The 23,035-nt window shown below is 41.8% G+C and overlaps 1 protein-coding gene and 1 non-coding gene across 11 annotated transcripts in view; both read right to left on the reverse strand.

Annotated features, from left to right (window-relative positions):
- MAP7 (microtubule associated protein 7) overlaps window positions 1–23,035 on the reverse strand; it is a 181,503-nt gene that overhangs the window by 145,488 nt on the left and 12,980 nt on the right. For 2 of the 10 annotated variants that reach the window (XM_069598486.1, XM_069598484.1), the window contains exon 1: window positions 10,176–10,901. The exons of 6 other annotated variants lie outside the window; for them this stretch is intronic. In XM_069598486.1, the coding sequence (XP_069454587.1) occupies window positions 10,176–10,308 (133 nt within the window). In that variant the 5' untranslated portion in view covers window positions 10,309–10,901. Of the gene's footprint in view, window positions 1–10,175; window positions 10,973–23,035 lie in introns of those variants that run through there. 2 more of the 10 variants (XM_069598476.1, XM_069598477.1) reach the window with 2 other exon arrangements.
- Window positions 13,909–13,981, reverse strand: TRNAG-CCC (transfer RNA glycine (anticodon CCC)). Its single transcript has one exon. It is a non-coding gene; the product is annotated as a tRNA-Gly (tRNA).

Consider the following 23,035-nt stretch of genomic DNA (forward strand, 5'->3'; position numbering starts at 1 on the left):
TCTTTCAACTAATTACAGATCAATCATTCTGAATTTTGGCACTAGCACATTCTACCCCTTAACCATGCTAAGCTATGTACTGACCCAGTATCCTTCACACAGTTTCGTACATGGGTGCCTGCTTTTCCCTTTCTCCCTCCAGTCAACATTCTAGAAGAATGAACACTAAGCCTTAGGGCCACACTTGTGGAAACAAACAATGCTGAATGCTACAGATTTGTCCAGGGTGAACTATCAATCACAGCCCAAGACAGTTATTTTTTCTATTTTAAATTTCACACTAACACATCACAGTAAGGTTTTAAGATAAAATATGTTAGAGGAAGACTGAAATAGCCACATATTCAGCCAAGAAATTTCCTATTACCTAGAGTCAATAATCTTGGGCGGGGGGCGGAAATCAAACCTAGGACACTGGAAATGACTAGGCAGACCTCCACTGCAATGGATCCAACAGTACTGTCAGAAGGAAGGAACTCAGGAAATACTAAAAGCCCCAAGTTAAAGGCTTTGCTTTTTTAAACTATTTTATTGAAGTATAGTTGATTTACAATGTTGTGTTAATTTCTGCTACACAGCAAAGTGATTTGGTTATATATATATATACACACATACTTTTTCATATTTTTTTTCCATTATGGCTCATAATAGGATATAAAGCTTTGCTTCTGAACACATGACTTGTAACAGTATGTCCTCATTCTTTAACCTTGTTCTTTCCAAGTTCAGTTCAGTTCAGTTCAGTTGCTCAGTCGTGTCTGACTCTTTGCGACCCCGTGAATCGCAGCACGCCAGGCCTCCATGTCCATCACCAACTCCCGGAGTTCACTCAGATTCCAAGTAATATGGCATAGATTAATGAATGCATTAACTTGGTCATGTGGCATCTATAGTTGTAATGGTCAAGAAGAAATGATCAAGAAATTCTCAGATGGTACCTGGAACATTCAATTTGCTTTTCTCTTATGTATAATGCCTCAAAGAACTGTGCTGCTGACCACAAAGCTGCAGTTATCCTCTGACAGGCTTTATTTAAATCCAATGTTAGTGACCAAAAGTCCTCTTAAATCTTACCTTCTTCCTTTTTTAAAATTATATCAAATTTCTCTTTTCCATTGTTGAGTTTTAATTAGATAACACAGGCTATATGCCTTTCTACTTATTTTCTCCCTTTTCTACTTACTTTCTCCCTCTTTTCAAGAGAGTAGATTATGATCTAAAAGCTAATACAATTCATCCTCAATATTCACAGCAAAGTGGCAGAAAGTGTTAGATGTTAAGAGAGGTAGAGTGGATGAGACATAGGGTGAATACCAGCTGTCATGTGAATTGACTAAAATGACTGTCGAGCAGCAATCAAGGCTCATCTGATGGTGAGAGAACAAGAAAGTGGAACAGACCTGAGTGCTTTCACACAGCAGTCAGTAGCCCTAAATAAGAGGCCATGCGGGCAAACTCAGAGCCTGCAAAGGTGGCCCCAACATCATAGCAAGTGCATTGCTGAAATGGCTACCCATGAGTTCCAGGCTTGAAAAGAGGCAAGGGTAAGCCAAGTGAGCTGGAAGGGTACTAACAACTATAAGAACCCAGAGGTTCTGCAGAAGATGATGGATTTGGAAGGTGTGAGGCTGTGTGTCCAGTAGAAGGATGAGCTCACAGATCTGGGAAAACCTAGCACATTGTCTCCATGGGGTCAGCACACAGTCAGTGTTTGCTAAATCTGAAGTCTGTGGCTGCCTGGGGGAATCTGAATTCATGATACCATAGGTACAGCGCTAACAAGTCCCAGCACCAACTTGCACTGCTGCCTGGCTACCTAAATGGAGGTGAAGTGAAAGCTATGGAGCAAAGCAGATGTCCAGGTCACTGCAACTTGTAGCAGTCAAATGAAGATGATTTTGAAGTCACTGGGTTTGTGAGATAATGTTGTAAAGTTGTCTGGTGATTGGAAGTGTTGACAAGTAGCCAGTTTGGAGTTCCATTCATAATTCATGCCCAGGTTACTGTGACAGTATTCAGCTGGCTAAGGATGACAGTATTCAGCTCAGTATTCAGACCTGTAGGATAATGTATATCACCTTGGTGGCTCAGACAGTAAAGAATCTGCCAGCAATGCCAGGTTCAATCCCTAGGTTGGGAAGATCCCCTGGAAAAGAGAATGGCAACCTATTCCAGTATCCTTGCCTGGAGAATTCCATGGACAGAGGAGCCTGGCAGGCTACAATCCATGGGGTCGCAAAGAGTAGGAAATGACTGAGGAACTAACAAGCAAAAATTGGAAGCGTTTATTGGAGCATCACAGAAGAATCAGCAGTAACAAGAATCAGCAGTAACTTGTTAAAAAAAAAAAAAAGTGACCCTGAAACAAGTCCAAGGTAAAACTCAGAGTGCTGAAATTTTGAATCCAAAAGTCTCAGTTGCTACTTTTCATCTATACAAGTTGCTGACACAAAGGTCTGCACCAGGACCTGTCTACTGACAAAGAACCTGTTTTTCTGGGTCTTGAGGAGGGAAAAAAAAGAAGAAAAAGGCTGATGTAGAGACACTAAAAAGAAAGGCATAAAAGGACATTTCAGAGGTGGCTTAATGAGATGCACCAAAATGGGTGGGAGATCAGCAGGCACGTGACTAGGAACACACAGGACTGCTAACTTAACAGCAGCTCTGGTCTCAGAGATGCTTCTTGATCCACGAAGCAGCAGGAAAAAATGGCAGATACTATCAGTCAAAGAACTCAGGGAGGGTTTAAGTAAATGAGGATTTGTTTCTTATGTCATTCTCTCCCCTGGAACAACTCCTTCCAATGGCAACTTACACTTTCAGTCATGATAGTGAATTTGAGTAGTTCCAAAGTAAGGTAAATCTTTTAAGACTTCAAACGTGGTGATAACAAGTATATGCCACAAACTAATAGTGAAGGACAGGAAAGTCTGGCATGCTTGCAGTCCACAGGATCACAAAGAATCGGACATGACTTAGTGACTGAACCACCACCACAAATTAAAATGAATTATTTCATAATGAGCTTTCAGCATGTCATGGATAGGTGATGGTAGAAGGTGCTTATGGAGTGGTCCAGCACTGGAATTTGCTCTAAGTCAGTCACTGCAGTATCTGCAGGCTCTCTGTCACAACTCTTAGCTGTTGGAAGAAGAAAACCAACAACAGATCATCTCTGCACGAAGGCTAGTGGAACAATGTCTTTAACACTGTCCCATCACTAGGCAGGGTGATTCTTGATCTGGTATCGCTAGCCCTTTGCCAGATTCAAAGCCAAGTCCTGGTCCCTGGAATGTTCCGAGGCCTGGACAGCTGTGCTCCCTCATTTTCTCTGGCTGGTGCTGCCAGGGTACCACTCTCTAATCAGTCATGTGACACGTATTTAGGGACCCTCAACTATGTACCAGGCCTTGTAGGTGCAGGGATACAGTGTAAACAAGACAGTTACAGTCGCTGCCTGCTCAATGTTTAGTCTAGTTGGGGAGAGAGACGTTAAATAGCTATTTGATAAATGATCTACAATTTGAACAAAAGGGACAAGTACCAGATCCTGCGAGAGCCTAGAACATGGGACCCTTGCCTGGTCTCTTGAGGAAATGACATTAAAACTGAAAGACAAGCAGGAGTCGACCAGGTTTTGTGAAGTGGAGAGGGGAGGAGAAACCCAAGTGACACCAGTAGGAGGAAGGGCACAAAGACCCATCAGCCTGTGTTTTTTAGTAACAGCAGCTAAAACATCCAACTCACGCTTGTCACACTTATAGCTGCCTGGTGAATGAAACGAGACTACCACAGAGCAGTATTAAAGCAACCCAGAACAAATCTTGGTGTTGCAAATACGCATATAAGAAAAGAAAAGTGGCCTGCAGAAAGTTGGCAGCCCCACATGTGAACGCCTGTAACCGAAGTCACTGGTAGAAAAAAAACCTAAGTCACTGCCCACAAATCTAGGACATCTCCATCAAGCAATTCACACACACACACCCACACCCACACACACACACACACACCCTGTATCAGAAGGAAAAATAAATTTTAAGGAAAATTTTTCCTTTGGATTGGTTTCCAAGATAGCAGAGCGCCTCTCTGCTGGCTCAGCAGTAAAGAACACGCCTGCAGTGCAGGAGATGTGGGTTTGATCCCTGCGTTGGGAAGACCCCTGGGAGAAGGAAATGGCAACCCACTCCAGTATTCTTGCCTGGAAAATTCCATGAACAGAGGAGCCTGGAGGGCTACAGTCCACGCTGTCACAAGAGTCGACTGAGGGACTAAACAGCAACAACAAAAAGAGGGCAGAAGACCACTGCCATTGTTCCCTTAAAGACCAGGTGCTTGCCATTCATCCCGAGGAAGAAAAGGCCTACTCCCTGAGTTGTGTTTGAAATAGTAAGTGATCTGACATAATGGCAATTTACTTCCCTTACTTAACATGACGAAATTACAGGGTTTTGCAATGAGTAATCTACTTGATGAGTAACTACCTGATCAGATGTGGTACACCTGATCCATGTGAATAAGTATGGGACAACGATCCGGTTGCATGTGCCTGTGGTGGCAAAGGAACTAAAAAGGCTTCGGAGAAGAGGCAGCCCTCCTGGAAACTTTTTACAAGCAAGTTAAAAGGTAGGAGATCAGACTAGAGAAAAATATTTCTCTGATGAAGGTGCCAGAAGGGATAAGCATGGTGGTCTTTCTGTGAACCCATAACCCATACTCCCAAGAGAACATGCTGGTAAGAAGTTAACAGAAAGTGTCGGGCATAGGACTACAAATTTTCATTTCTGTAACTCTCGTTTAATGAACCCCGATTATTTCCCAGAGAGGGTGCTAAGTACTTACGTTATTGCTCATTTTCACCACCACCTGTGTCATTTTATTAATTTCTCTTTACAGCTGAGAACCTTTAGGCTTGGAAATAATGAGGTTAAATAAACGTAACTTGCCTATTTTCACACTCAATCGAAACTGTGAAAATAATTTTTCTTGGTCTATACGCCTAAGCTCTATTCTAATTTCATATCCCACACTGGACCAAGGATGGTAAATTCTTCAGAATCTGGACAGCATCTGTTAGAATTCTCTCACTAACAAATCAATGCTGGGCATATAGCCTTAAAAAAAGGACTTACATTTTATAGTCAGCAAAGTGATTTCCATGGTGCTCTGACAACTATTTCAAACACAAGGTCTATGTCCATCTGTGATACACTCTGGGCCTTTGCATCTGAGGTATAATGTGGTATGACTTGCCTTCTGAAGCTAGCAAATCTGCAACCTAAACCTAACACCCCACAGAGGGTCCAATATAAACAGGGCTTTTTCTAAATGCCTACAAAAATCTGAGCATTAAGACGGACTCTCTCAAAATTACCTTTGTTGCTGTGAAGGTATTTGTTTCTGCTAAAAATATGGTCAAGGTGCCTGGAAGTCACCTGGAAAACTTTTGGCAGCAACAGATTAAATGCTCCTTGAGACATGCTGATGTTAGTGGAAATGGATACTCACATCAATCTTCCAATAAATAAGGCCTAAGATTTATCAGCTGGGAGAGCCTCATCAAATATGTGTTTTCACTTTTTATGGTTGAAGCAGTCAGCTAAATTTTACCTCCATCAATTACAGCTCTTAAAACAGGCACACAAGTTTTAAACCTATTAGTTTTAGATAGGAAACAAATTCCATTACATACAGTAGCTCACTGTTCAAAAAAACTTGGTTATGTACCAGTTAAATCCTGTTTCCCTAGTATACAGTGATCCATGTATGCTAATTTCTACTTATAAGAACATAGGGATGCCTGAAAGACAGCTACATAAGATATTTATGGAGAATCCAATGAGTGCAAGCCATACATTAAATGTTGTAGTCCTTGTTCCTGGTATCCTCTGTTCTTTTTTTAAAAATATAACTGTTTTGAATAAATATATTTAGGGTTTCTTTAACAAATACAAGATATGCCAATCAATTTGTCTAAAATGTTTCTCCTCATAATGGAGATATTTGGTATCACTGTTTTTCTAAACTATACTTTTGCCTCACTAGCTGTAAAATTCTATGGCTAAAGCCTTTTGCCTAGTCTTCAAATGGCACAAATAAGAACACTGGGCACAGACAAAGGTCCAAGTCACGAGGAAATGTGTGAGAATGATTCTGGAATGGCATTCACACGTCTTAACATATCACTTCCCTTGAAAAGAAAAAGACTCATGACTTACAAAGAGGACATTACAGTTGTTAGATCACCACCTATCCAATAGGAATATAGACAGTAAATGGTAGATTGTATTTCACTTGGAAACCTTAACTGGCAGAAATTCTACCTTTGCAAGGGACAAGCTGAAAGAAGAAGAGTCACTTGCAGGCTCCATCAATATACATTTTTAACAAAATAGGGGGGAAGGGGAGAAGAGGAGCTCAGTTTCTCACAACTACTGTGTCCTTACTTCAAGGAGAAATTTTTATTTCTTTACACTCTAACCTGCGATTAGCTAACAAAAGGGGCAGAAGGGGTTAACTGAGATACTAACAAGCAGTCAACTGATTCTACCTTGTGAACATATACCTGTATTTTTTCAAAGAGAACAATGCATACCATGATGGAAAGCAACAAACAGCAGAATCCTCAATATACTATTAGATAAATGCAGTGCAGCAGAGAATAATACAATGAACACATCAGATACATCCAAATGCTACACTCCTTCAAAGCAGTTACCTTGGAGGGATGATTCTAATACCATCAACATCTCTCAGAATCCCTGCATTAGTAAGACCTTTAAGAACCAGTGAAAATTATTTCTGAAAGTTAAATCTATCTCCATTCAATAGCTTTCCCTGCATCTGCAAAGTACTTACTACACGGAGTAGACTTGGCCCTTAAGCAGCTTACAGTCTAGAGAAAGGCATGGCTGTATGCAGAGGTAGTATCATTACATTATCAGCCCTTAATTAATTTTAGTTAATATCCCTGCATTATTCGTACATACTTGTCTTCTGCTATTAGACAGTTAAACACTTCTGACAGCAGAAACTATGTCAGTTATCTTTGCAGCCCTTCCAATGGCCAGCAGAGTAATCTACATAAAGTGAGCAATTAACAAATGCTGGTTTAGGGAGAAATGTCATATTGCTAAATAATCACTGAACTCAGCAAAACTTATAAGGCACTTTGGCCTTGAAACCTATTCAGTCACTGCAATACCTAAACAATCTCTCCTAAGCAAGTTATACAGGCAGCATTACATGGAGGCTTGGGTTCTGAGATGTAAGAGCAACACATAAGTCCAGCTCATTCCCAATTACGAAGTGCTATACATCAATAATAAGCAGGTGTGTAAAACATTCATATTGCTATTGATTATACGAGAGATATTAAAGGAGAGAAACCCCTCCTTTAATAGTTGATCTAGTCTACCAGCTAACCAAACTATAGTATGACCCTATCAGGTAATTTTGAAGCTATCACTGGGAGTCCAGATGGTAATCGACGTGTTCATCCGTACTGATGAACAGAGTACCTGGAAAGGTGCTACTGCCATTAACCCAGGGTAATCCCAAACAGAAACATTCAGCTTATTCAATTTAGATAGCAAGCTTCTCTATTCCTGGTAATGATACAACAAAGATACTAAGCATTGAAAACCAGGTTGGAACATGGTTGGCTGATTAGATCATGGAGTAAGCAGGGAAAAAAAAAAAAAGCCAAAGTTTTTGATTGTGTATCTTAATGGTTAGACTAAAAGATAAACTGCATGTTATCCTGCTGTGCTGTTTTGGAAATAATATAGAAAATAAGAGTTCATTAAAATGGCATAGGAAATGAGCAACTGGTAAGAATAATATACAGAGCAGGCAATAACATTTAAGTGGAAAAGGAAAAATGAAGTTATCTATAAATCCAGGTTAATGTGCTACTCTGCAGAGAACAGACTGTCTGCTCCCTACTGGTCTTCTTAATAACACATTCATTTCAGGATCGACCAAATCTAGCACCAGGAAGCAATCAAGCATGGACAAAAAGGACAAATTCAGAAAGTCATAGCTCTACGGACTAGAACTGTGTTGTCTAGTAAAGTAGCCACTTGCCACACATGATCATCTTTAAATTTAACTAAAAACTAATAAAATTTAAAAAATCAGTTTGCCAGCTGTAACAGCCATATTGCAAGTGCTCTTTGCCACATGTGGCTAGTGGTTTATCATACTGGACAGTGGAGAGAATATTTCCATCATTGTCCTCCTGATGGACAAAGCTAGACTTAAAAGTGAACCTTCCTATTGCTCCTATAGACCTGATGACAAATTCAGAATCGAAGTTAATAGTCTCACCCATCAAGAATATCAGACACCCCCAAGATGCCTGATCTGCTTATTTTACTGAATGTATCCTAAATTAGAGACATTCTGGGATATACAGAAAGTCTGGACATCCTTATCAGCATAGGCTTTTTCTCCCTACTTTTCCCCCCTCCCCTCTGCCCTTGGTGTGGGGGAGGGTAGAAAAAACAAAATAGTAGGGGATCAGAAACTCCTCGATTTAAGTCTCTTGCCCAAGAAGTTGCATAAATTGCCAAAAACAAATTGATTTTAAGAAGCACCTCCATCCCCCAGCCCTCCTTCCTTTTAAATAAAATCCTAGAGGCAACTGAAAAGAACAGGAGACAGAAAGGAAATTCAAGAAAATTACTAAGGACAAAACAGATGATGATCCTAAATTACTGTTCTAGGACACACAGGGGAAAAGTGCCACAAATCAACAACAACTTCTCCAAAAATACACAGTGGCCACAATTCAACAAATCCACATCAATTTTTTAAAGTTACCAAATGCCAGATGGCCAAATGATTTGCTACCAACAATTTAAAAAGGATTGAGTTTTCATCAGCATCTAGTTCATGGGCAAATAAAAGAATCACCTTAGTCACCTTCTAGTCACATAGCATCAGATACCTGAAGACGGTTGGTCCTCAGGCAGAAACGAAGTCTGACAGTGAAACGAAATCAACTACAGTAATAAGACTCTACTTATTAGGACTTCCTTGTATAGCCTTTTAAAGATGAGATTAACATATACTTTTTGGTTTAGAGAGTTTACATTTCCTAAAAGCAAAGAGATTGATTCCAAACCAGGAGAGAAAGAGCCAGTTGTCTTCAGACAGTGGCTTCTATGTAAACGCTCGTTCTATCACTGCTCAAATATTTCCTTGCTCCTTTGCTATGCTACAGCTCTGAGACACCCTGAGTAAAATGTGATCTCTCAGAGACAGAACAATTTGAACACAAGCTAAAATGTAATCAGAACATAGGAAACAACAAAACTGATCACCGATCAGCTTACTAGCTCATCCATGTTGTAGGAAGAGGGTGTTGCAAGAATGATCCTGGAAAACGTAAGCCTTAAAGTCCTGCTTCAAAAATGCACGATGTTGCTGTCTGAATGGTGACTGCAGGCCCAGGAGGGTGGCCATGAGACAGCACTAAAGATGGTGCAGTACTTGGGATGAAAGAAGCTGGCAAGCTGTTGCCCCATTTCATCCTGATGAAGGGACAGCACAAGAACTGGTCCTCTCCTTTCCATACCCAGCACATTTCAACCTCTGATGCAGCAGAGTTGCCATCAGAAGTTGTGAAACCTCAGGGTCTCCTCCCTGCTCCCCAGCCTTGCCTCCCACACTCATGCTCTGTGTTTGATTTCCTCCTCTCTCAGCACTTCAAAATAGAAAAGGAAGTAACAGCTTGATCCTCTGCCCATGGAAATGCTGCACTCTTGGGTCACTCAATCCAACTCATCTCTCTCAAGGAGAAAATCACCCAACGCACCTACGGAAGGCGGGGAGCTATTCATTTTAACCTTGAGAACTCACATTCCCTCCTCTTGATGAGGACAGTCACTGGTGACTGTTTAAGCAAGCAGGTGAAGATTAAAGCTGTCTAGGCCCAGAAAGCACCTTGAGTCAAGTAGGCAGCTGATCTGAAACATACCCAATTTGCAAAAATCTGTTCTCCCTTTCAGACACACACAGTCCTATGTGTAAATATAACCAGCAAACTGTGCTGGCAGGTCACCAGCACTCCACACAGCGTGCACCAGAGTCCAGTTGATAGGAGTGCTGTAGGGAGTGTGGGAAACAGGGGGCTGGTCTGGCTCTGACCACAGGGTAGGGCTGATGCATACCTTTTGGTCTTCTGGAATGTCCATTCTTCTGCTGCTCATCTTCCTCATTAATGGTGAACAGACCAAGGGGGACTGGCCTTGCATGGGTCTTCTTCAGTCTCTCTTGTCGGAGAGCTGTAGCTGATCCAGGCATACCGCTGCGACTTGTTTTTTAATTATTTGTATATCCAAAGTATATGCTTATATAATTGCAGCTCCCAGGAAGCTGCTAGTTTCTAAGCTGCCGGTTCATTCGAGCACTTGTAATAGATCCCCTATGGGGAAATAGTGTGCAAACAGCTGACAGATACTACCAGCCTCCTGGCAACTGAGGCCCTGCGGTTCCCCCTCACCTAGCAGCGCCCCCTCCCCTCTGAGCCCCCTCCCACTTACTCCTCACAGGCACGTGTGCTGGCTCAAGCTCGCTCACTCACACACCCACACCCTCCCACTCTCTCCTTCCAGAAAAGCCCTGCGAAAGGCACACAGGGGCGAACGCTTCCCTCCACTGCCTAACCTGCTCAGTCAGATCCCAGCGTCTCCTTCCTGCTCAGCACCTTTTCCCAGTCTTCTTCCTGCTACCACACAGAAAACATTCAGCACTCAGCACAGAAGGGGAAGTAGGAGATGCTGCCGTGAACAGTTGCCCTGACAACCCTGACATATCCTAATCGAGGAGGGCTGGGAGCGGCTCCATCTTCCTGGTGGAGCGGCAGCAGCCAGCCTGCTGGGATGCTGGTCCTGGGAGCTCGCCAGCAGAGGGTTGCAGCGCGAGGAGGCGAGGCCGCCGGGCGCTGGGCAGCTCCCTCTGCCTCATAGTGGCAGGAGCAGCAGGAGGGGAGGAGAAATGTCGTTCTGCTTGTACAGGCAGCAGTGGACTCCCTAGTTGGGGAAAGGGGCTCAAGGTGAGACTGCTTTTGCTTCTTTGGGGGATCAGGTTTTCCATCGTAACAATGTTTGTGAGCCCCTGGATGAATGAAGGCTTGGCTGGTACCCTCCAGCTCACTTTACACTCAGTAACACATCCCAGTTTCCCTGACACTCTTAGGACCCCAGAGTCTGTTTAAGTGTAGGCTTGGTAGTACCTGTCATGAGGACTAGCCTGGCCATGCCCCTGAGACTTTCCATTGAAGACAGGCAGGGGAAAACTCTGCCTGTTCTCACAGAGACCACAATCTGAAATACTGCTTCTGCAGGTCATGCTGAAGGACACAAATGAGACACTATGATCCTCCAATGGGCAAAAAGCTGCCTTCATTATATCCAGCAAACTCCCCCCAATTCCTACCGCTCTGGGCAACTCCTTACCGGCAGGGCTGAGCAATTCCCAACACTTGACCCAATTTTCGCTCTTTTTTGGACTGATTTCTCCAAAGCACACAATCATGTGATTATTGTTTTCTCCTGAAATCATCTCTCTCATTTTATGAGACTCTCCATTTCTAGGCTGCCTAAAATTTATGTGCAAGAAAACCTAAATATATAACAAATGACATTAAAAATGCCAAACTCCAAATTAAGAAAGTAATCTTTGTTTGTTTCTGCCTTTTAATCAAATTCAAGTTGGCTTAGAAAGTCTGGAGCCATCCTCCCGCCCCCAGTCTACTCTCTTACTTTTTTTCAATCCCTAAACTTACTATGGACTTCCCTGGTAGCCCAGTGGTAAAGAATTCACCTATCAATCCAGGAGACTCAAGACATACAGGTTTGATCAGTGAGTCAAGAAGATCCCCTGGAGAAGGAAATGGCAACCCACTCCAGTATTCTTGCCTGGGAAAACCCATGGACAGAGGCTATAGTCCACAGAGTCACAAAAAGAGTCAAACATGGTTTAGCAACTAAACAACAACAAACTTATTATCTAAGAGGGGACCCAGCGGTGCTAAGGCAAGGAAAACATCCTATCTAAATTCTTGGCATGGCAGAGTAACTTCAGACAATTCACTACCCTCTTGGTACCTCAGTTTTCTCTATAAAATTGGGTTGATGACATCATTTGTCTCATAGGATTAGGGGCAAGGTTTAAATGATAATGGTGGCAGCATAAAAAAAGTGCTTAATAAATATCAGCTGCTTTAATTATATTTTATAATACATTTTTATAACTAGTTCACTTTTGCTTCATAATTATTTAAGGTGTTTTCAATTCAACTGTCAACTGCATCTAAGAATACTTTTGCTTTTTATTTACTTATACTGCCCAGCCTAGCGCTGGAAATGTACTAAATGGTTAGCAAATACCTGCTGGAAAAAAAACAACAACAACTAAATCTTCAGAAATCTTTCCCTCCAAAGGCTGGGAGATTTAATTAACACATTTTGATTTGTGGCTTAGAGAAATGCAGGAAGTTTCAGATATGGGGTTTATTTAAAATCATGTCAACCTGTGACATAGGCATTTGGAATAAAAGACGAAAATGAGCTGAATGAGTCTAAAAAGCATCTGAATCAGCATCACTTTACATTCAAGGAAGCCCAGGCCCATGAAATGAAATTCCTTGCACAAGTCAAATGTTACTTGGCAGCAAGTCTATGATGAAAATTTAGATTCCCTTCTTCCTCCTTCAATCTTCCTTCTTTAATCAGATGATTAATAAACACAGGCCAATTATCATACATAAACATATCTGAAGTATTTTCAAATCTATTTTAGTTCCTTCTGGAGAATCAGGCCGGTACTTACAAAAGCAACATACACACAAAGTATAGTTGAAACTACCTTTTGGAAGAGAAAATGAACATCAATGTCTTGGGCAAATGACAGATTTCATTCAGAACATATTCCTCACTCAAATACAACTAACAGCTTCTGATCATCACCCCCTGAGTTTAATAAAAGTACTACTGAAAGAAGAAAATGGGATTTTCTTCTCCACCTAGAAGGACGACAAAAAACTTTACTAAGAGTGGTTTTTGACCTCTGCAGAAGGTGTCCATTCCATTACTTTCAAGGATGGTCTCAATCATTTTATGGGGGAAATGCAAGAGCCAAGGAAATACTATTGAGCATTTAAGTTGTCCAGACAAGGTTACAAATTTCAGGAAGGAGTCCTCCTCGATGTCTGTGGCTGCACTCAAGGTTCCCAGCAGAATGAAGGTCCTGGGGAAGAGAGATCACCGGACAGCCCAGCTTCAACACTCAACCCAGGCAATCAAGAGTCTTTCTCTTCCCCGAACTTCACTGCAATACCCCTCAGTGAGGGAGACAGAATTGTTCCTGCTCTAGCCTGAGGGGTCTCCTGGTAAATTTCGATTTATCTCAAAATGTGAAAACCACTAAAATGGCTGTTTTGCTTTGTTTTTAAAAGAACACAAGTTATACTTAAAATCATTTTTGGGGGGGCAAGGGGAAATGAGAGCCTACTGAAGGAGGTCAGAGATTGCCACCATCACTCAACTCATAAGGCAGTGTGGTCTCAAGCATAGGAATATAATAAGAACCCATCAGCTGGCAACATGTTCAACTTCCTGTCTGACACTGTGCCAGGTGCATTAGATATGTTATCTTGAAAGTCAAAGTGTTAATTGCTCTTTGGGACCCCATGGACTATAGTCTGCCAGGCTCCTCTGTCCATGGGATTCCCCAGGCAAGCATACCCGAGTGGGTTCCCTTCAACAGAAGATCCTCCTGACCCAGGGGTTGATCTCGGGTCTCCCACATTGCAGACATATTCTTCACTATCTGAGCCAACAGGGAAGCCTCAAAATATTTATTTAGTTGCACTGGGTCTTAGTCACGGCATGAGGGCTCTAGTTCCCAGACCAGGGATTGAACCTGGGCTCCCTGCATTGGGAGAGCAGAGTCTTAACCACTGGATCATCAGGGAAATCCACAAAGTGAAAGTCGCCAGGCTCCTCTGACAATGGGATTGTTCAGGCAAGAATACTGGAGTGGGTTGTCATTCCCTTCTCCAGAGGATCTTCCTGAGCCTGGGATCGAGCATGGGTCCTCTGTATTGCAGGTGGATTCTTTACCATCTGAGCCACCAGGAAAGCCCATGTTATCTTGGTTAGTTCAGCAGCCCTGATAGAGAGGAGCTGTCACTTGACAGATCAGGAAACAGAGGCTCAGAGATGTTTGAGTGGCAGAGCTAGTTAAATCACTGAGTCAGAATTAAACTCAGGCCCATCAGCTCTAAAGCCAAGATGCTTTTATCCTGCTGCCCTGGATCCTGACTCCAAAACCCACTACATCACAGTCACAGCTGTGACCAGTCACAGGAAAGCAAACAGTTCAAGATTAAATAATTATAATAAAGTATTTTTTCCTACCCATGAAGTACACATTTGTTACCTCACTAAGACATATGAATACATTGAAGATTCGTTTCCTAAATGCTCAAACCCAGCTTTTTACAGATACAGAGGTTTAAGTTATGCAACTGCAGGACTGCCCTGGCTCAATCCCTGAAGGGGCAGAGCCTGAGGCTATAATCTTTTCCTTTTTACACTCTGACCCAAAATAAAAGCAAATGTGAAAAGGGGAGAGTGGGACCTTAAATTGATATTCCCAGAATTAAAAGGAATACTACTCTGAACTTCTTTACTGTTCTCAGCACTAATAAGCATTTTCAATTCAACATGTCACGACTGTCCTTGCCTGTCGCCTGCAGATACAGGAGCTTCGTTCAGTTCCCATGGAACGCGGGTATGTAGACTTGCAAGAATCAATCAGGTTTTACAAGTGCTTTGTTTAAACTGGTAAAATAGTTAAGTGATGTAGTAACAGAGATTCTGTACAAATGAGACTAACTGGTGCAAAAGGGTAGATTTTACAACTAGCCTGGCTTTGTACAGAGAAAAAAATATTAGCAGAAAAATCAGCAAATGTTCTGAAAAATCATAGGTGGAAATGGTACCACTCATCACTGCTATGAACCAAACAGGCCAATAGTCCCTTGAGCAACTGCTGTTCCCACCCCATTCCCACAGTACACAATGAATTTATGTCTGTTTGTCTTTCTACCCTCGCTGCCTGGCTGGCACCAAACCATGAGCATGAAACAGAGTTAAACCTGCTGATCTGCAGGAGAGTCAGCTCATGACTTGGGCCTGGTTGTCGTGATGTTATATAAGAGACTAAACACATGTAGGCACACGCATCCCACACATACCCTTCAGGCTGCTGTTCATATTTATGCTACCCAAGCTTTTGTGACCACAAAACTGGAAAACAGCATAGTTCCTGAGTGAATCTAAGAATCTCCTCTTGCAAGGAGAAATCTGCTTAATCAGTGAGAAAGCATACCTAGATTTTCCTTTCTGAAAGCCTAGTGAGCTTTACAAAAATGTTACAGAAATGATACAGGGGCTGATTTGCACTAATCAAGGACTGTAGTTGAAAACAAAAAATCACTACTGCTGGATCACATGGCCAGTCACTGGTAAATTACAGTTCTATATATATCCATATAAGTTACTTTCCAGTGGGGCCCAGAAGTGCCAAAATGCTTTCCCACATTTCTATATTTGCAGAGACTATTAATTCTTCAAAACTACTAGATTTCAGTAATCTTTTAACTATTTTATGCATCTCCCCAAAGTAAGCTGCAGTTTACTGTAAGCAGGAGCTTTAGAAATCCATATTTTAATGTAATTAAAAAACACCTTACCTGGTTTGAAAATGACAAAGCCAGCATAGGTGGATGTGAAATTAAAACAACTCCTAGGGAACAAAAGGTCCCAGATGGTTCTCTGCCATCCCCTTCCTTGAAGTTAAAAGGCTTCCTTATGGTTTCCTAGAACGACGATACTTCCTGATGGCATATGGGGCCATAAAGGTACAACATTCTGCCATCTTGCAGCATTAGGCAGAGCTGGACAAAGAAATACTGCACAAAGGCAGACTGACTCTATGAAAGGAAAATAAAGTAGGTTTGCTTTGATCTTCCTTACCACCTTTTGTTAACAGATTTATAAGAAAAAGGGCTTCCCTGATAGCTCAGACGGTAAAGAATCCACCTGCAATGCAGGACACCCTGGTTCAATTCCTGGGTCAAGAAGATCCCCTGGAGAAGGGATAGGCTACCCACTCCAGTATTCTGGCCTAGAGAATTCCACGGACTACATGTAGTCAGTCCATGGGGTTGCAAAGAGCAGAACATGACTGAGTGACTTTCACTTATAAGAAAAACAGTAAATACTACCCCAGTAGTTATGTGCCATAAACCAAGGAGTAGCAGGTTCCTGCCATGCCTTTTATAACATTTCTATAAATCTTTACTGCATAAACACTTCATGGTGCTAGCAAAGTCCACTTTCCCTTGTCTGCTCTGTCATAAACAAATGTAAAACCCTGAGGGATCATTTATCTGATGGTAAGGTACAGATACTAAGTTTTCTTTAAAACCTTTTCCTAAACATTAGGTATCACTAGCTAAGTTGAGAAGGCAATGGCACCCCACTCCAGTACTCTGGCCTGGAAAATCCCATGGACAGAGGAGCCTGGTAGGCTGCAGTCCATGGGGTTGCTGAGGGTCAGACACGACTGAGCGACTTCACTTTCACTTTTCACTTTCATGCATTGGAGAAGGAAATGGCAACCCACTCCAGTGTTCTTGCCAGGAGAATCCCAGGAACGGGGGAGCCTGGTGGGCTGCTGTCTATGGGGTCGCACAGAGTCCGGACACGACTGAAGCAACTTAGTAGCAGCAGCAGCTAAGTTGAAAATGTTATAAAACGCCACATTAAACTTTAACCCAGTACCATATGCTAGAGAACCTTTAGGCTTTCCAGTTCATTATTCTCAGTGATAATACTTTATTAATATACATCACATGGGCTTCTGAATTCCTTGACAAAAGTTAAAATGTTTATGAAAGGTCCTTTCCTTTAATAATAAGTCTCATGAACTTAGATAACCAATTTTAGAGATTCAAAATGAGGCAAAGAAATCAATCATTGGATTCAATAGAAGAATGAGACAGATGGCCAGAGCAGTGTTTCTAAAAATCATCTAATCCATCACTGATCTCTGAGCAAATTACATGTTTAATTTTTGAACCATACAATTAGAAAGACAAGAAAACTCAGAAACAGGCTCCTCATTTTTAGGAGTTTTGGTAAAACATCAAAGATGCAAGATGAGGTGCTCTGGCGGATAACACTGGAGGGCAGGCAGGTGCCAAGTCATATAATTGTTCTCCCAAACAAGGACAGGGGCATCACTGAGGAGTGGTAACGACTAAATGCGTGATTCAGATGGGCCAGTCTGGCAGCTGTGGTTGGATGACTAGGAAGGAACAAGGAGTGAGACGTAAGAAAACCTTGTCACATAATAACTTTGTCCAAGTGGAGAAAAGGGATCTCAAGCGATGGCTGGGAGGAGAGAAAGCAAAAGACAGAAATACAAGAATCACTCATTCACTTTTTTTATACAGGCATCCCCCGGCAGGTGGAAGACTTATGCATGGGAGTGAGCATGGGTATACCAATTGTCCAAATAAAAGCTGAGATGTAGACAGTGGGAAGAAAAGGTTAATGTTTTTATGAAAGATGCAGATGAGAACGAGGGTTTTACATCTGCAGAAAAATCAAAGCTGAGTGATGGTTCGAATCAGGATCAAAATGATCAACGGTTTGAAATAACGGACTGTAGCTAAAAAGATGGGTTTGGTTGTGATACATATGAACACCTCTTCTTGTACCAAAAAGGAACAACTGCACAGGCACAAAATGAAGACCTACCCCAGCTTCAGCAGACACGAGGAGGGAAGGCCCTCGGACAGTAAGCTTCCTCCATCTCAGTGCGACGAGGCAGAGACCATCCTGACAGCATCACAGGCCACACAGCCAGTGTGCTGGGTCAGAGCAGCAAGTCTTCTCCGTTTCCTGGTCCTCAGATCACATGGTCTGAGATCGATATTTCAAAAGGGATGAGAAATAAGAGCCTATTCAGAAAAGCAGCTAAGACTTATAAAGATTCAAGCCTGTACCATAGGAGGATCATTGAAAGAAAAGTACATTTTCTCTGGAGAAAATAGGACTCTGGAGGAATAAAAACAATGGATTTTAAAGGCGAACTTTTAGAGTAGTTTAAGCACACAGACTGAGGCTGGGTGATTGGAAGTTACCAAATGTAACAATCTGGGCCTTCCATCATCGAGGACAGTCGCGCACAAACACTGATCGGTGGTGATACGTTGGGCTAATGCATGGTACACAGGTCGGAGTTTCAGACTCTAGAGTCCCTTCTGATCCCGCCATTCCGTGACTTGACGAAAATGGAAACTCAAGCTACATCCTCAGGGAAAGCAGTCAGGCAGAGAGAAAGAGCCCAAGAGAGGTTCAAATTACCCTCTTCCTTGCTGTCACTGAGTCTCCACAGTTAAACTTCACAGGGCTTCACTCTGTAGGCAGCTCTGCAGCCGTATTGCTTTACTCATTCAACTGATGCCCCCCAGAGGTTTCAGACTTAAAGCTAAATAATGAAAACAAGGGAAGCCTCCCTCAGTGGGTGTTCGGATAGCAGAGGCCCCTGCTATGATTCCTGCACCTGCAGCTTGCAGACCTCCCTCTTCTCTCGCCCACCCACAACTTACTGAAAGCTGCTGGGTGAAAAACTCTGGGGAAGGCGGCGTAAACGTGAATAAGACATACAAGTTTTCCTTTCACGACACAATTTATTATGGATGGCTCACTGTGGCTGTGTGACTTGAGATGACAGCTAAAGGTTTGTGAGTGAAAAAGCAATAAATATAAGCCAATTCAGTTTATTACTTTACGGACATTTTAAGGTGAAAGACAGTCCTATGTCTTTAGGCCAGTGAAGAAAAGAACAGCTCAAGAACAACGTGTTTCAGACTCTGAAACCTACCTCCCACCCCTGCCAATCCTTACCCTCTGCTGCTCTTCCCAATTCTAAAACAAAAACTGACATCAACTGGGATTTTTCTTTCCAATTTAGGAAGGTTTAATATCCTCTTTTAACCTTAAGATTAAAATTTTCTCTCAAAAAGTAATTTAAGTGTTTTGCATAATTTTAGAGGTAAACCCTTGGTTTTCTTTCTGTGGGTCGACGTATCAGTCAGGGTTCAGTTCCGTGTCTTTGGAGAAAAATAGAATATGTAAAATATATATGCTAAGTCACTTCAGTCATGTCGGACTCTTTGCGACCCTATGGACTGTAGCCCACCAAGCTCCTCTGTCCATGGGATTTCCCAAGCAAACCTCAGTTTTCACTCTGATGGCCTTCAATGATTGGATCAGACTGTCTAGGTTATCGAGGATAAGCTTCTTGATAAAGGAGGAGATATTTAAAGTCAACTGACTGTAAATGTTAATCATATCTGCAAAATACCTTCACAGCAACACCTACTCCAATGTTTGACCAAACTGGACCCTGTAGCCTGGTCAGGTTGACACATAAAGTTAACCTTCTCAGTCAGTGACCCCGAGATGAAGACCTATTCCCACACTGAAATAAAGCATGTCAGAGGTCCACCTGTCAATGATCATATCCTTCATTGAATAGGCTGGATACTATCTACTCAAATAATTTCCAATATTGCAGTGCTCTATGAAAATAGTATTCATAAACTGGACACCTCAGAACAGATTCAATCCCCCTGTATTTTCACTGATGATTTTTCACCAAGAATCGAATACAGGTTGGCTTCAAAGCATCAAATAAAATCCTTTTTTATCATTATAAGAACTAAACAGCCTGGTTGTATAAAAATTAAATGGTCTATAAAGTACAGATATGAAACTTAAAGAAATCCTTCCTATTGTTTCAATTAGAGGAAACTACGATATGTAGATATATATGGAAGGAGAGAGAGTGAAATAAAACGCATTTTTCATGAAAAGATAAAGTGTGCACGAAGGTTTAAGGTACTAAACTTTACATAGTTATTGATTTATTTGTTAACTAGAGCCAACTCTGACCAAAGACGAATTATACAATTGTCTTGGCACAGTTCTGAAATCAACCTAGTGGAAGGAAGTGACTAACAAATGCTTAAAAAGTATAAAATGCTGGTGGGCAAGTTTGAGGTTTGGTCATTTTTATTCAGTTGAAGGCTCCCAGTGAAAGAATTAGCCCATCCATTGTAACTGTGTGCAACCAACCAGAAGCCTAAACCTAAATTATACAGGTATCGACTTCCCTGGTGATCTAGTGGTTAAGACTTCACCTTCCAATGCAGGGGGTACAGGTTCGATCTCTGATCAGGGAGCAAAGATTCCACATGCCTCAGGGCCAAAAAACCCAAATATTAAAAAGAACAAAAACAATATTATAATAAACTCAATAAAGCCTTTAAAAATGGTCCAAATCTTTAAAAGTAAATAAATTATACAGGTAAGAGAGAAGTATACTTGGGTTAAATAGCCAGCCCAGAAGCTTTCAAAATTTGCAAGTGCTAAATAAAAAATGTCCCTAACGCATCAAAGTGCGTGTTAGTCACTGAGTCGTGTCCAACTCTTTGTGATCTTGTGGACTGTAGCCTGCCAAGAATTCCTTTGTCCATGGGATTCTCCAAGCAAGAATACTGGAGTGGGTTGCCACTTCCTTCTCTAGGGGATTTCCTGACCCAGGGATAGAAACTGGGTCTCCTATATTGCAGGTGGATTCTTTACCATCTGAGCCACCAGGGAAACCCAATGCATCAATAATCACTTAAAAAAAAAAAAAGGATATAAAGTGCTTCCATGTAGATATTACTAGCAACCCAGTTTGTTTTTTGATAAACACAGTTTCTTTCTATCTTGCCTAACCTAGGGCCATCAAAATTTCAGGGGGCTCTTATATAGAAATAAATAACATCTCAGAAGGATGGATGAGTTGATAAGGACACTCAAGGCACCCTGAAACCTCATCTTTAAAACCTTTTATCTTATACATCCATGTTCTAAGCCCTCACTTTAAAACTCATGTAAACTTCAGACAGGCTACTGAGGAAGGATTACAATGCCAAATAAGACTTGGCAAACTTCCTAAAGTATCACAAACACACCATTTTGCCTTTTTATCATAAGGCAAAATAGCTACACTTCCATTGTTAAAGGTACTAAAATGTTGGATATATTAAAAAAAAAAATGTTGTTCCAAATACAAGCAATAGTGCAGAAAGGAATCAACCTCATAATAAAAATCTCTTCTCCCTCTCAAATTTTTTTCTTGCTGGAGATAGTATTACCTGGGCTCCATAGGCACAGAGGAAGAGACTCACCCTGAACCCCTGAAACAAGAGACATCCATGTCTCCCTAAAGCGCAAAGCCAGGCTGCATCCAGTTCAGTACAAAGACTTTGTCCTTGCTTTCTGTTTACAAATCAAAAGAGGGAGGTTTACATAACCAAAGCTGTTTACTTTAAAAATAACTGCAGTACTGAAAATTGTTCCATGAATTGTTTTCAGGTAGGTACATCAGTCCGCACTCCAGTACTCTTGCCGGGAAAATCCCATGGATGGAGGAGCCTGGTAGGCTGCAATCCATGGGGTCGCACAGAGTCAGACATGACTGAAGTGACTTAGCAGCAGCAGGTACATCAGTAATAGAAAACCATGTGCTCTGTACAAGAAAAAGTCATCATACCCTTCAGAGCAGTGTGAACTCAACTTCACAGGTGTCCAAGAGCCATACGCCGAGTCCTATTTCTGAACCAGCAGCCAGATTTAGAATAGCTCTTTTCTCTTTCCTCCCGACATTCTATGCTCCTACTCTTCCAAAACCTTCTTGAATGACTCCTTCATTGCCTGCACAATGACATGAGGTTCTAATCATGTGTATGGTTTAGACCTGTGTTGTACAAATTGGTGGATGATGGGGACTCTTTTTTTTTTCCCTCCATGCTCAGACTAGCCGGCAAATGTAAATAAACAAGATGACATTCTCAAAGCTGACTACTTCAGATACAGCTGGACTACCAATAAATTCAATTTGAAATGCCAAACTAGTGTTCTTTCCCACGAGGCTTCATCGGATTATAAGACTATGCTATTTTCCTCTCTTAGGTCTCCTGAACTAAAAATAGCTCCATCTCCCTTTTCTCTGTTTTCATGCTTTCTTTCTACTGTACAGCTATTTCTTCAACTTGTATTTTACTTTCTGATTCTCAGCCTGGGACTTAACACAAAGTCTCCAGACAAAGCATGTGGATGTATCTTGCTATATACCAACAAGAGCATCTTTACAGAGATGGTAGATGGTAGGAAGTCACTGTTGCAAGATAAACTAATGGGTTTGTTCTAGCATTAAGCATATTATATAACAATGTCACTTTCAATATTAATTTTTTTCTCTGAAGAATGATACAAATTTTAATAAAGGATGGCGAAAAGCTTATTTGTTCTATTACCACAGTATCTACTGTATATATAAAGACAATCAGTTCAGTTCAGTCGCTCAGTCGTGTCCGACTCTTTGCGACCCCATGAATCGCAGCACACCAGGCCTCCCTGTCCATCACTAACTCCCGGAGTTCACTTAGACTCGCAACCATTGAGTCCGTGATGCCATCCAGCCATCTCATCCTCTGTCGTCCCCTTCTCCTCCTGCCCCCAATCCCTCCCAGCATCAGTCTTTTCCAATGAGTCAACTCTTTGCATGAGGTGGCCAAAGTACTGGAGTTTCAGCTTTAGCATCATTCCCTCCAAAGAAATGCCAGGGCTGATCTTCAGAATGGATTGGTTGGATCTCCTTGCAGGCCAAGGGACTCTCAAGAGTCTTCTCCAACACCACAGGTCAAAAGCATCAATTCTTCGGTGCTCAGCCTTCTTCACAGTCCAACTCTCACATCCATACGTGACCACAGGAAAAACCATAGCCTTGACTAGACGGACCTTTGTTGGCAAAGTAATGTCTCTGCTTTTGAATATACTATCTAGGTTGGTCATAACTTTTCTTCTGAGGATTAAGCGTCTTTTAATTTCATGGC

This window comes from Ovis canadensis, chromosome 8 (genome assembly GCF_042477335.2).
Source record: "Ovis canadensis isolate MfBH-ARS-UI-01 breed Bighorn chromosome 8, ARS-UI_OviCan_v2, whole genome shotgun sequence".
NCBI lineage: Eukaryota > Metazoa > Chordata > Mammalia > Artiodactyla > Bovidae > Ovis > Ovis canadensis.